The 13,733-nt window shown below is 47.0% G+C and overlaps 1 protein-coding gene across 12 annotated transcripts in view; it reads left to right on the top strand.

The window, feature by feature from the left end:
* Positions 1 to 8,581, top strand: part of EIF4G3 (eukaryotic translation initiation factor 4 gamma 3) — a 147,697-nt gene extending 139,116 nt beyond the window's left edge. For all 12 annotated transcript variants that reach the window (XM_061379486.1, XM_061379488.1, XM_061379490.1 and 9 more), the window contains 7 exons: positions 299 to 424; positions 1,190 to 1,271; positions 2,181 to 2,279; positions 3,166 to 3,312; positions 4,458 to 4,539; positions 5,951 to 6,097; positions 7,301 to 8,581. In XM_061379486.1, coding sequence (XP_061235470.1) covers positions 299 to 424; positions 1,190 to 1,271; positions 2,181 to 2,279; positions 3,166 to 3,312; positions 4,458 to 4,539; positions 5,951 to 6,097; positions 7,301 to 7,482 — 865 coding nt within the window. In that variant the 3' untranslated portion in view covers positions 7,483 to 8,581. The remainder of the gene's footprint in view (positions 1 to 298; positions 425 to 1,189; positions 1,272 to 2,180; positions 2,280 to 3,165; positions 3,313 to 4,457; positions 4,540 to 5,950; positions 6,098 to 7,300) is intronic.
* The last annotated feature ends 5,152 nt before the right edge of the window (positions 8,582 to 13,733 follow it).

Genomic DNA, 13,733 nt, shown 5'->3' on the forward strand with positions numbered 1-13,733 from the left:
ATAGACAAAAATGCTGCTTAGTTTTACAGGTCTGATGATTTGGCAAATGATTTGTTACGGTGGTACAAGAATTAACTGTAAATGGAGCTTTCCTGGGTTATCTGCTGGTTTCCACATACTCCCCTTGTTACTGCATAGAGAAATTCTCTGCTGGCAGTTGGAAGCACTGGAAGCAGGAGGTGGCACCAGTTGTTGTGTTACCTCCTCTCTTCTGTAACAAAGGGGTTTGAAAGACAAGATTTGCTTTGCAATTCTCTAAATGGCATTTAACACTTGATGTTTTCCTTTTCTTTTAAAGCTTTTCAGACACCTTGGAGATGGCGGATGATATGGCCATAGATATACCCCATATTTGGTTGTACCTAGCTGAGTTGGTGACCCCCATGTTAAAAGAAGGAGGAATCTCTATGAGAGAACTTATACAGTAAGCAACACTGCTCTTTTCCATTCCTAGCCAAGCAGAGCCTGTCTGGGTCTGCTGGAGTAGTTCCACCATGTGGTTCCCATCAGTAGATAAAAGATGAGTGGTGTTGGAGGCTCAGTTTCTCATATCAATTGATAGAAGGCTTGCACCAGGCTGTGGTGGGAAGGGAACTCGCTGCTCTGTCATCACTGTTCAGGGGTGAAAGTTTTATCCATAAGTCCACTTCAATCCTGTTTGTTTCAGCTGAGCTAATACCCTGTGGTGGACAATGGGAGGCATTTGAGAGCTCACCAAGCCTCTAGAATTAGATTTGCAGAGATTGAGGCATTCTGCAGGGGTCTTTGTATCTTGGGGTGTGATAAACACCACCTGCGCATTGCCTTGAGCAGGCACAAAAGCTTACCTGCATGACTGGGAATAGTTTCCAGGACCAGAGTTTCTCTATTTTGTACCTGTATTTTGGGGATTAACTAGAAGCCAACCCTGTGTTACAAAAATAACAGCTTTTCCCCTAAAAGGGTCCTGCTACCTGAATGCAGCATCCCACAGAAATGAGAGCATTTGATGGTACATAAAGCCTTTGCAGTCAGCCCTGCTGTGGCAAGTGCACTGCATTGCTGAAGTCTCTTCTATCAGTGGTGCCACATCAAACCCTTTATCCCTGGTATAAGTCACAAGTGCTTTCCTGCCTCAGTTTGATCACTACCCCCAGGCTTGCATTCCAAATTCATGTTCTAAGGGAAAATCTCTCCTTTTTCATTCTAGAGAATTTAGCAAACCTTTGCTTCCTGTGGGAAGAGCCGGCGTCTTGCTTGCTGAAATCTTGCACCTTCTATGCAAACAAATGGTAAGTGGCTGGTGTGCTGTTCGTGGGCTGGGTGCAGTGAGTACATGTTTATGCATGAAGCCAACATGTTTCCCACATGAAGATCCTGAAGGATGAGCCAGCCCAGATAACCTAGGAAACCTGCTGCTCCTTCCCCAGTTTCCAGCCGAGCCTGACAAGGTTCCAAACTGCTAACTCCTTGTTTGCTCATCACTTTTCCCTTTGTACCTGGCTTCTTGCAGAGGCCAGAGTGCTGCAGTATCCACACTTTGGTGGTTTCCCTGTAATTTTCCTTCCATATTTTGTCTTTCTTGTATTTTTTAATCCAGCTGGATACTGCACTTGGGATAGTTTCAACCTGTAACATCCCTCACTCCTTTTTCTTTGTTTTAAAGCCTGCACTCAGATAGGACTGAACGTTCCAGGAGCATTTCAGTCTAGCAGTGCAAATAGTGACTTCTTATTGACTTATTTGAGTCTTCTGCTTGTTTGGGCAGTCGACTTCCATTTATTTATTTCCTCTGTTCTGTGAAAGCAAAGCTGCTGTGCTCTGGGTGTTGAAGCTTTCTAATCCCGTCTCCTCCAGGCCAATACTTGGATTTGGGTATTTCAATGTAGTATCAGTCATTTCATTCTGATCCTGATGGTTATAGCAGGGACTATGTACAATTAGCTCTAAACAGTCTGCTTTGTTAACTTAAAAACATAAAGTCATGTTTGACACTGGACACGATGTGGTTCCCTGTGGCAGGATTGTGTGTATGGTGCCTCTTGCATGGGATTTCCAGAGGTTTTCACTTTGTTGTCAGGCATCTTGTTTGGTGGCTGAATGGTTCTTCATTTCTCCTCACACAGCTGCACCACTCCAGCTCATGTAAACTCTCCTGGTTGTCTCTGCAGGCTTTAAAATGAACAAACTTTGTGTTGCAGAGCCATAAGAAAGTGGGAGCCTTATGGAGGGAGACTGGCCTCAGTTGGAAGGACTACTTACCCGAAGGGGAGGATGTACATACCTTTCTCATGGAACAAGTGAGTTCAGAGCAAGTGCTTGCTTCGTGACGTTGGCACACTGATTTTTGGCTCCACATCCCATTTGTTCATGCTCTTCCATCCCATTCTTATGTGTGGTTGGTTGGGATGTGGGGTGAAGTGTCTCCTGCACTGAGTTGGGGTTAGATTGTTTTCTGAAACACCAGGAGGATGGGCTTGTCCCCTCTGCCTCCAGGCACACATCTCCCATCAGCTGGCTTCCTCCAGCAGATCTGCTTCTCCAGCTGGGGAAATGAGCCCAGGTTTGCAGCGAGGACAGATGTTGTGCAGAAGGGCCAGACTGAATGGTAGTGATTATTCACTTATCCCACCTTGTGTTACAATCCCAGAGGGTTTCACAACCTGCAGGAGCCGGGACTGATGGAGGGCACCTTGCTGGAAGTCTCCCTTTGTTGCTCTGAGTGATCCACCACATTTTAGCACTTAGGAAGTGCTGTACTGCGGGAAATGAAATGGATTATTAAGGCATGGGGCTTGCTGGGGGCACTGTAGCTCCTCTGTCCCATTAATTGGGCTGTTAACTGCAGTTTCTTTGAGCAATGCCAGCTCTGGTCATTGCATTCCAGCTCCCCATCGTTTTAGTTGAGTAACATGCTCTTTATTTCGTGCACACTCATAGTGTGTGGGGCTGCAGCTGCTCCGAGGTGCCCGTTGTCTTCCTGGATACAAACATGTAGATCCCACGTGTTTGTAAATTCTCTGTTCCAAAGGTTAGAAAGCAAGTACATAAATCATTGTAATGATAACTTAGCAGTTGAAAAATGCCAGAAAGCAGAAGGAAGAGTGGCTTGCTGCCTCAATGTGGTGTCATTTGGCATAGAAAAGTGTATTTAACTAATTCTTGTCCTCATTTCTGATGTTGCAGAAGTTGGACTTCACAGAGTCCGACTGTTCCAGTTCCTCAGAAGCACTTTCAGAGAAAGAACTCTCTGCAGAAGAGCTGAACAAGCAGCTTGAAAAACTCATTGTTGAGGACAAGGCAAATGATGAACAAATCTTTGACTGGGTAGAGGTACAAAGACTATTTTTTCCCTCCCTGCACACAGTTTATTAGCTGCTTCTGTAAATACTGTCTCATCTAAAGGAGCATCTCCGCAGGCTCCTCCCTAGGCACAGGACACTAAAATGAGCAGGTCAGTGCAATTGGCACTGACAAGGATTAAAGTCTAAAAGATAAATCAGTTCTCTGACAGTAAGATTTAGGAAGAAAGGATTTTAGCCACATAACACTGTGTAACTGTGTTACACATTAACTGTGGAACTGCCTTTTAAATACTTTGATGCCCAATACACTGTTTCTGGCTACTTACTGCATTCTCAGCTGAGTTCGCTGCTGTGTTCTTTCTTCCCACCATAAGCGGTGAAAGCTTCTCACTGCTGTTTGCAACATGACCTCTGCAAATTCCCCCCCTGCCATGCTGCAGAAACATCCTGAGCTCTCACTGAGAGCACATGGACCTTTCCCAGTGCACTGGACTGGGCTCTGTAAGAGATAATAATGGAAAGGGGGGGAAAGCCCAGCCAACCACTGATCTTTTGCCCTCTCTCTGGCTGCATCCCTTAAGCCAGGTATTCAATCTAGTGTCTGAGGTTATACCCAACCTGATCCATTTAGACATGTGCTTACAGCTAAATCCTGGCCAGCTTTGTTTCAGTTACTCCTGTTGCTGCAGCGCTGTGTTAGAAATGTCAGCTCTCTCCTGCTGAGAGCTACATGAAAGAGCAGAACTGAAAATCTGGGGACCCCCCCCTGGGCTCTTTGTAGTCTTGGACAAGTTACATTGCCATTCTCTGAACTTCTACAATGCAAACAAAGCTCCACCCAAAAGCATGCTGTAAAATGGGTTGGAAAAGCCTAAAAAACGTCCTGAACATGTAAAGGGCATTGTGAGAGCCATACTTGATAGGTTGGGTTTGTTTCTGTGGCTGTGGGGACAGTTAGAGGGTGTGCTGACCACTCCTGCAGTGTATGGATGTACCTGAGCTGGTTTCAAGAAGGGAATGGGAAAGCTGAGGTCTCACAGAGGAGTAAACTTGACTTCTGCTGCAGTAGCTTTTGCTGAGCTTGTACCTGTACCACAGGCAGCAGTGGAGTTTGAAAGGGTTGCTCTCACCCAGTGGCATGTTTTTAACCAGTCCATTTGCGCTTGATTTCAGGCTAATCTAGATGAAAGCCAGATGAGTTCACCTACATTCCTTAGAGCTTTAATGACAGCAGTTTGTAAAGCAGCTATTGTAGGTGAGTAACTCACAATGGAAACACTGTACAAACCAAATGTGCAAGTTATTTTCTATCTATCTTTCAGGTTTCTATCACTTTTCTCTCCCCTGAGGCTGCTTTTTGTCACACACTATAGCACCATATTGAGTTGTAGTGCTCACGAGTGGGTTGTCCCTTCCCCGTTATGGTGTTCCTGAGGTGCTGGCATAGCCCAGTGACCTCTCATGAGCAGATGTTTCAGTCGACCCTGCGTAATGCCAGGTTGCTCATGGGTTTTTCCTAGTGAAGATGGAAATAGGCTGCTAGACATTATTAAGGTAATCAGCATTTCCCCTCCTGTGTCAGCAAGTACACATGGGTGCGCTGCCATCGCAGATCACCACGTGCGAGGTGGCAGCATGGATTGCAGAAGAGAAGCCAGCCTGCATCTCATCTTGGTAATAGGTTTATGTCCAAAGTAGCAATTTTGGACATAAATTCAAGTAATGTACAGTTTATGTGTCAGCAGTTGGCTGGAAATGGAGGGAAGGAAGGGATCCCGACTCAGACTGAGCCTCAGCCCCTTCGGGGCTTGAATAAGCTTGCAGCCAGAAACATCTGGTCAGAGCACTATGTTTTCTTTAGCTTTACCGTTGGCATCTGGCAAGGCAAGAAACTGTGCTTGTAAAGCAGCCGTTTCTGCTGTGAGCTCCAAGAGTCACACGTCCTGGTGGAGGGAATGGCCTCAACTTCATCTGGTTGAGAGGGGAAGGAGCCCAGCTTCTTTCTTCTCTCCAGAACAGAACCTTTCTGGTGCCACCTAGTGTTAACGGGGAGATGACTCGGGATTTGATTACAGATGTTCAAGGGTTCCCTGATGTGTATCAGGAACATCTGGTTTATGTTGTGACCTTGCCTCTAATTGAGCAGGTTTGTTTTCAAAATATCACTTAAGAATTGTGTTGCAGGATCGACTTAGAAGCTGCTGAATCATTTATCCATGTTCCAGATGGGCTTCTAATGCCTATTTTTTATGTATTCCTGATTTCTTATGTCATATGCAGCCTGTGGTTCTGTTTCTGCCTTGGTATTTTAATATATAATCTTCTCAAACCTTCTGCATACCTAAAATTTTAGCCCTACCCTTTGTACACACTTTGGACACCCAGTTGCCTGAGGAAACACAACAACTGTGCTGCAAAGTAAGGCTGGAATCCCTCTCTGTGTGGCAGCAGACTGGGTAGGCCAGGTCACTGCAGATACTGGTTGAATTTGGGGAACTGGAAGTACCAAGACTTCCAGGAAGAGCCAAAGAAATACTTCTGATGTTCCTCATCTTCTTTTTTCTCTCCACATTAACCTGTATCTGTGATTTCTGTTTGAATCAGTAAAAGATGTGCCCCTGGTACCATCTGCCAGAGCTGACCCTGTTTTCCTCTCTTCCCCTCAGCGGAATCTTCTAGCTTCCGTGTGGACACTGCTGTTATCAAACAGAGAGTGCCGATCTTAATCAAGTACCTAGACTCAGACACAGAGAAGGAACTACAAGCACTTTATGCACTACAAGCATCAATAGTAAAACTTGATCAACCTCCTAGTAAGTGTTGCCTCTGTGCTGGGGATTTGAATGCTGACAGTGTGAGGGAAAGTTGTTTCTGTGAAGATGGAGTCGAGGATGTGCTTTTCCTTACCTTTTTGTACACAACAGATGAGGGAAAACACCGTACAGAGGTTTCTGCTTGTCCCCACATGTTTAGCCAGAGGCCGACTCTTACAGGTTGCTCATGTCAGCAGCCGTGCAGAAGGAAGGACAAACCCTGTTGATAAAAACAGAGGAAAAACCAAAGAGCAGTAAGAAATCATCTATAGAGTTTACAGTACCTGGACACGTGGGAGCACTGGGTGCTGTGATTGCACTTGTGCTCTGTAAGTTTGTGGAGGGAATGAACTGATTGCAGCTGATGGGTCTTGTCCCAGAGACACTGCAGAAACCTCTGTTGGAAAAGAGGACGGGGAGTTGTCAAAGAAACAGGGATTCCTGGGGAATCTGCAGCACAAAATCAGAGTGCCCAGAACCACCCAAGTTGATCGTCCTTAGCTTTAAGGCTCTGGTTGTTCGTTACCCTGGAGAGGAGCTGGCTGCAAGGTCCAGCAGGAGGAGGACAGGCTGCTGGGGACTCCGCTGCCCAGCCACAGCTGTTGTTCAAGCTTTCCCTTTCATAGAATCAGCAAGGTTGGAAAAGCCCTTTAAGTTCATCCAGTCCAACCGTTCCCCAGCACTGCCGAGGCCACCACTGCCCCATGGCACTGAGGGTGTGTGAAGCCTTGCAGGGACAGTGACAGCAGCCCGTTCCAATGCCTGAGCACCCTCTGGGGCAGGAATTGTTCCTCAGCTCCATCTAACCCTGCCCTGGTGCAGCTTGAGGCTGTTTCCTCTTGTCCCATCCCTTGTTCCTTGGGAGCAGAGCCCAGCCCCTCCTGGCTCCATCCTCCTGTCAGGCAGCTGGAGGCAGCCATCAGGTCCCCCCTGAGCCTCCTCTTCTCCAGACTGAAGCCGCCAGCTCCCTCAGCCCTTCCACATCACACCTGTGCTCCAGGCCGTTTCCTGCAGAGCAGGACTTATTCACTGCATCAGAGGGACCCATGCTCCTTCTCATCTCTGTGTAAGCAGTAACTCGGTTACAGACCTTCCCCTTACTTGTATCTGCATCACTCACATTAAAGGTCCTCTTAATCCCCTTATCCATAACCGTGCTTGGTCCACTGATGCACTTTCTCTCCCGTTATTCCATCTCTGCAGATCTGTTGCGGATGTTTTTCGACTGCCTGTACGACGAGGAGGTAATATCAGAGGACGCCTTCTACAAGTGGGAGAGCAGCAAGGACCCAGCAGAGCAGAACGGGAAAGGAGTAGCGCTAAAATCAGTCACAGCATTCTTCACGTGGCTACGGGAGGCCGAAGAGGAGTCGGAGGATAATTAAAATTTAAAATACTGAGAGAAAAAAGAGGAAAAAAAAACAAAAAAAAAGAAAAAAAGAAAGGATTTAAGTATTTTTTTAACAAGTTTCACGTCTTCGCCAATCAGAGTGCAGCAAAGCCAATGCTCACACAGACCCCCTTCCCCACACACGCACGAGTGGGAGAGGTAAAATACATAAACATCAAGGTGACCGTGGAGGAAAAAAAGGTACTTGAAAAACAAACGCATACAGCAAAACACAAGAGCAAACTTCAAACCTGAGGGCGGGAGCACTAAACCAAAACACATGTATTATTTATAGAAAATATTTTCTGTTTTAATCTTTCGGGTTTTTTTTTTTTTCTTCTTCTTCTTTTCTTTTTAAACAAGGACTTAGAGAAAAAAAAAAAAGGCAAAAAAAAAAAAAAACTACCACAAAGCGAAACAAATCTGTTGAGCAAAAAAAAACCAACAAAAGAACAAAAAAAAAAAAGAAATAAAATAAATAAAAACTTTTAATTTATTATTTTAAGGACTGCAAATGCCAGTGTAATTTTTAAATTTGCAGTTTCTGTATACAAATTGTATAATAGAACAAAAGCCAAGAAATAAATTTCCCTCCCCTTCATCCGCACCTCAGTTTTGTTTCCAAGCATGATACAATAGACAAAACTTTCCAGGGGGTTGGGGTGAGCTAGATGAGGAAGAGACCCGCTTTTATGTTCTTTTCTTTCTTAAATTGCCATCAGATTTTTCTGCCTGCCTCTCAGCTTGCTTCAGAAACTTAAACACACAAAAAAAAGAACCTAGTAATCCAAAACCCTACCTAACCTTGGAATGGAAGGAAACGCATTTGAGAAACACACTGCGGACCAGAGCGCTCCGAAAACAAAAGTAACTCATTCAAACCAGTGCTCCCCAGGGGGAAAAAAAAAAGAGTCCTTAGTGCTACTTTGAGAACCTTTAGAGCAACTTTAAGGCTTGTAAATACATAGAACAAATATTTAAAAAAAAAGGAAAAAAAAAAAAAGAGAAAAAAAGAAATTGACTCGATACTATTTCTTTTCACTTTGAAAATATAAAGAACAAAATAAAGACAAACGTTGCAAGTTTAACAGAAAGTCAAACGACTTCTCCTTTGGCAGCTGCTGAATGTGTGGCACCATCGCTCCCCTGCCGCGGTGTAGCTCCTCGGTTCCAAATTGTGTACATATAGTGTGTGTATGTCTGTGTGTCCACCAAAAAGAGGGGTGAGAGCAATTGTTGTTTCAGAAAATAAGGAAAAAATAAGGGGGGGGGGGGTGTTGCTGCCTGGGAGACCTTTCCTGCAGAGAACTTGCTGGCAGGGCTGCTGTGGGTGTGTTTGGTTCCCAGCATGTTGTTGGGAGACAGCCTCAGGGGTGGTCGGTGCTGGTCCCAGAGCGGCTTTCCCAGCCATGTTCCTGTGGTGTCTCTTATGTGACTTGGATCTGTGGCATCATCCTGGGGACCTGGGATCCTGGTAGCTCCGGAGGTCACAGCCGCTCGAGCAGAGAACTGACAGCCCTGCACCATGGCTTGCTGCTGCCCTTTGCATCTCCTGGTTGCCTTGCTGTGCCTGAGGAAGCCAGACACCCGTAAGGATGAACACAGAGACACCCTACACGAGTCAAGAGGAGGAACCAGCGATGTGGTGCTCCCCCAGCTCTGCCCACCCCACTGGAGGCTGAGTGCTGCCCAGGTACAGCTGAGCAGCAGTGCAGTCAGAGCTCCAAACTGAGCTGCTGCTGAGTGGATGATGTCTCCTGTGTGTCTCTCCAACCAAAAATGACCTGCTGGCTCTCACTGTGAAGAAGCATCTGCCACAACACAAAGGTTGTGAAGCCCCGAAACATTTGTGAACTGTGGTCTATGGAGCACGAGTAAGCCGTGGAGCACTTGCTGGTGGGCTGTGCAGCACTAGGTGCCCACATGATGCTGTTCTTCTAGCTGCTAAATCACTTCTTTTTTTACAAAAAAAAAGGTGAAAAAAGGTTAAAAAAAAAGGTAAAAAAAACAGGGAAAAAAAAGAAAAAAAAAAGGCTTGAGATACATTAAATGCTTTCCTAATCTTACTTTTACATGTAAACAATTGCTGTACTTGCAGAAGGCTGTTATTTGGTCACCAAGGGAAAGGGAGGAGGGGGCCTGGTTGTGGCTAGAGGGGAGATGTCCCCGAGACGCTTCCCCTGTTAACCTGCACTCCACACCATGAACCAAGCTAGAAAATCCATGGCCTGGAACACTAGAGCATTGTTTGGGGGTTTTTTAGTAACAATAAAACACTTTGATGTTTTGTTAAGAAAAAGAAAAGAATCACCCTTAATATCCACATATGTTTGTATCTGCTCGTGTGACATCCAGCGACCCCTCATCCAGAGCCATGTCCCCTCCTGCCTAGCAGTTGGGTGCAGTGGGTTGGTGACAGCATTCTCAGTGTCTCCAAAAGGCTGGTCCACGTGGAACCCCCTCGCCCAGCAGGTCTAAAGGTGTGTGTGTTAAACCTCTGGAGAAGGTCGTGTGATGCTGCTCAGGCACCTGTCAGGTTTGAGCCACAACAGGAGCGGGTATGTGATGGCTTGTTGCAGTTAAATAGTGAGTTAAATGGATGTGGGTATGTAAATGAGGCCAGTTATTTGCTCCTGGTGAATTTCCTCTCTGGTTTCTCATTAGGGCCTTGAGCAACCTGGTCTAGTGGAAAGTGTCCCTGCCTGTGGCAGGGAGTTGGAACTGAATGATGGTAAGCTCCTTTCCAACCTAAACCAATGTGTGGTTCTATGGGCAGTGTCAGACCTCACTGGGCACGTGCGTGTGTGACACCGGAGCCGTGCTGTGCACGGGCTGCAATTTATTCATCTGTCACCTTGAATCAAAAAGGAAGAAATGGCTGCAGAGCCTTCGAACAGCCACATGCATTGAGGTGTGTCAGGGCAAGGAAGTTTGTTGGGGGAGCTTGAACCTTTTGCCTGGAAGAGTTGGAAAACCACTGGCTGGAGGGAGTGGGAACAGGGAGCCTGTGGGGATGGGAGACATTAGAAAGTCTCCTCTCCTTGTTTTTAATGTTAAACGTTCCAGGAAGGTGAGAACTTGCCCTTTTAGCATCCTGCAAACACGAGGAAGAGACTTTTCAGAGGTTTTAAGAGGTGTTTTTAGCATTGCTCAAAGGCTCTTTGGTGGGTTTGCATCATGGTGAGCTTTGTGTTTTCTGAAGGATTGATTGTCAGTTTTGGTGCATGTGGAGCACTGTGAGCAGTTCATGCAGGAGAGACCTTGAGCGCTCCAGCTGTGGGTTTGTTACCTTGAGGCTCAGCTTCCCACAGATGTCATCCCAAGGAGCATGTCTTACACCAGTCTTGGACTGAAACTGCTTTCTCTACCCCCCTTGTGCTGCCACGTGCTTACCTGCACCCATGTGGAGATGTGGTTGCTTTTCAGCTGCCTTCCAGATCAGCACAGGTTCACAGGCTGTTGTTGCTCCTAAGGACATGGCCTATGGTCCTGGAGGATCTGTTAAGATACGTCCAACAGAAAAGGGGATCATTAATTAGGTTCCTGTGAGAATGTGGTTTGTGAGAGCCTCACTTTAGGTTAAGTGAGGTGAGCTGTGGTTACCATGAATGCTACACCTGAGCATGAGAACAGCAAATTTCCACTAAGAATACTACAGGATTTTTAGTGTGTTGGGGTTTTTTCCTCCCAGTCTTGGTCCTTTAAGGCATTTAGCAACATCTGGGCAGGCTCATGAACATGGCAGGGAGTTAATGCAGGAAACACCTGCAGTAGAAGCCGTTTCTGCTCCTGGGAGCCTTTCTTGCGCGAGGCTGTGTGCACTAGCAAGAAGGAGCAGATGCACCACTTACATCCCTGGTTACTGCTGCAAATACCCCCAAAACCTGATGCAGTCAGACAGCCAATCTCCACTCCCAAGGCTGGTTTCTTTCTAGGAAGGTGTTTTCAGAAACAGATGAGCCATTTCTGTGAACAAGGTCAGGCTGTACCCCAATACCGGACATTGCACTCCACCTGCTTGTGTTGACGTGCTTGGATTTTAACCTCATTTTCTCAGGAAGCCTCAGGTGCAGGAGCAGACCTTGGTGCATGGAAAAATCTGTTTGCCCTTCCTGGTCCAGGACAAAGGGATTCTTCTGCAGAGGAGGTTTCAGTGTGCACAAGCCAGTAGGAACTTACACTCATCATTGCTGCATTCCTACATCTCACAGAGCTTTTTGTACCAACCCTATAGACTGCTTTTTATGATAAAGGAAAAACAGAGCCTCTAAACAGTCTTGTTAACTCCTGAAAATGCTTAAAACCAATTGCAGATGTCAGAATCTCGCTGCCAAGAGGGTGGCTGAGACTGTTCCTGCTGCATTTTGTTCCAGCACGAGTCATTTGTACAAACACAGGGACCTGCAGCTGGTTGCCTTGTCAGAAGCATTGGTGCAGAGGAGCTGTTACACTGTGCCCCTGGTGCGCCTCACATTGTTTGTTTTGCAGATGTGAGAGAGTTTAGCTCTGGGGACAGTAAGCTCAAAATCAGACCCACCTTTAGATCCCACACCTCTGGCCCTGAGGCATTGAACTGCCTTTAGATGAGTTGAGTGCAGGGTGGTGAGTGATGGCGGTAGAGGTTGGGTCAGGATGAAACCATCAGATGTCCAGGCTGGCAAGTGCACCAAGCTCCTGCTTCACACAGTTCCTCTAGCAGGGAGAGCTCGGCTTTTCTGCTCTTTGGGAGATGCTGGCCCTCTGCTGCTGCCCAGTACAAGGCCAGCCAAGCAGCACCTCCAACCAAGCAGCATCAGCAGGAGCAGGAGCTATTTGCACGCTGCTTTCTTTTAATAAGGTGCCAATGCAGAGGCCTTGCACGAGACAACACACGCTGATAGAAACTCCAAGCAAGTTTGGTGCAGCCTGGGGGCCATGTGCAAGCTGCAGCAACCATCTGATAGCACCTGGGGACAGGGAGGCTTCAGCCAAGAGCATCCTACTTGGCTGTCCAGCTCCCAGCCCATCCCTGCAGACAGATATCCCACATGGAGCCATTGCAGGAAAACCACAGTGATGGGCAAGCAGCCACAGCAAGGGATTGATTAACCCACTCAGCTTCCAGCAGCGTGACTAAATCCCTGCCAATATCCAAGGAAACTTAGCCTTCCCTTGTGTTTTCCAAGTGGCTCCACTTCCCACCTTTGGTAACCACCATGGAAGTGTGGCTTGCTGAAATAACTCCTGCTTATTTAAATGCTGCTGTAGGGATGCCCGACTGTGATCCATGGAAAGCTTTGGTCACATGGCACTGGATTCTGTTCCTCCTTTCCAGCTGCTAAACTGTGCTGAAGCAGCAACAGGAATCAAACGAGCTCCTGCTCCATTCAGTACATTCCAAAGGGGAATTTGTCCAAGTGCGCCGTTGCTGTCCCAGCTGCAGGGATGGTTGTGCTGTGGTTGCAAATTGGAAAGGGGAGAGGGGGCTTGGGGGAGGCAGTTGATGCTTTTGAGTAGGAAACCTCTGTATGATTGAGTGAGCACATGGTAAAGCCTGGCTCTTACATGCTGGGTTGTCCCGTTGCAGCCCCTGTAAGGGTGAATAGCAAATGTCCTCATGAAGCAGAGTTTAAATAAGCTCAGGAGTAGGGAATGTGGAGCAGAGCCCTATTAGAGGTGTTTTATCACAGCATTGCAGAGAACAGCTGGAAGGGAACTGAAAAGATCACCTCAGTGGATGCAGCTGGTACATTCAGGTCTCATCCGTGAATGAAAATGGTTGTTTCAGTGCTGCAGAATAAGCTGGTGCAAATGCTCTGGGCCATTAAAGTCAGCCTAATGTGGATAATCTGCCACCTCCTGTTCCTGTGTGAGTGTGTGGGGGACTGGGCCCTTCACCAGAAGCTGGTGTGAGCAGGGAGCAGGCACCCAGCCTTACCCACGCTCTGCAGGGCTGTGATCCATGGCTCTGGGTGCAGCACACAGATCTGGTCAGTGCAAGGCCCTGCGTTGGGGGTTTCATACACCGTGAGCATCAAACACAGGAACTTTATATGCCTTCTCTGCAAAACAGGAGCCAAGTGCTTCACCCATCCTCCAAGGAAACACATCCAACTTTCAGACCTCCTCCGACATCACAAGATGGATATTTAGAGCAGGAGCCTTGAGCTGTGCCTGACACAGCTTGAAGAAGAGCCAGTCGACAGGATTTCCCATGGAGAGGAGTACCAGAGCTGACCACAGCCTTCAAACAAGAGCCATGGCCAA

The sequence above is a fragment of the Neopsephotus bourkii genome, unplaced genomic scaffold (genome assembly GCF_033783945.1).
Source record: "Neopsephotus bourkii isolate Nb327-2 ecotype Australia unplaced genomic scaffold, CSIRO-AGI_Nbou_v1 NB_1778, whole genome shotgun sequence".
Lineage (NCBI taxonomy): Eukaryota > Metazoa > Chordata > Aves > Psittaciformes > Psittacidae > Neopsephotus > Neopsephotus bourkii.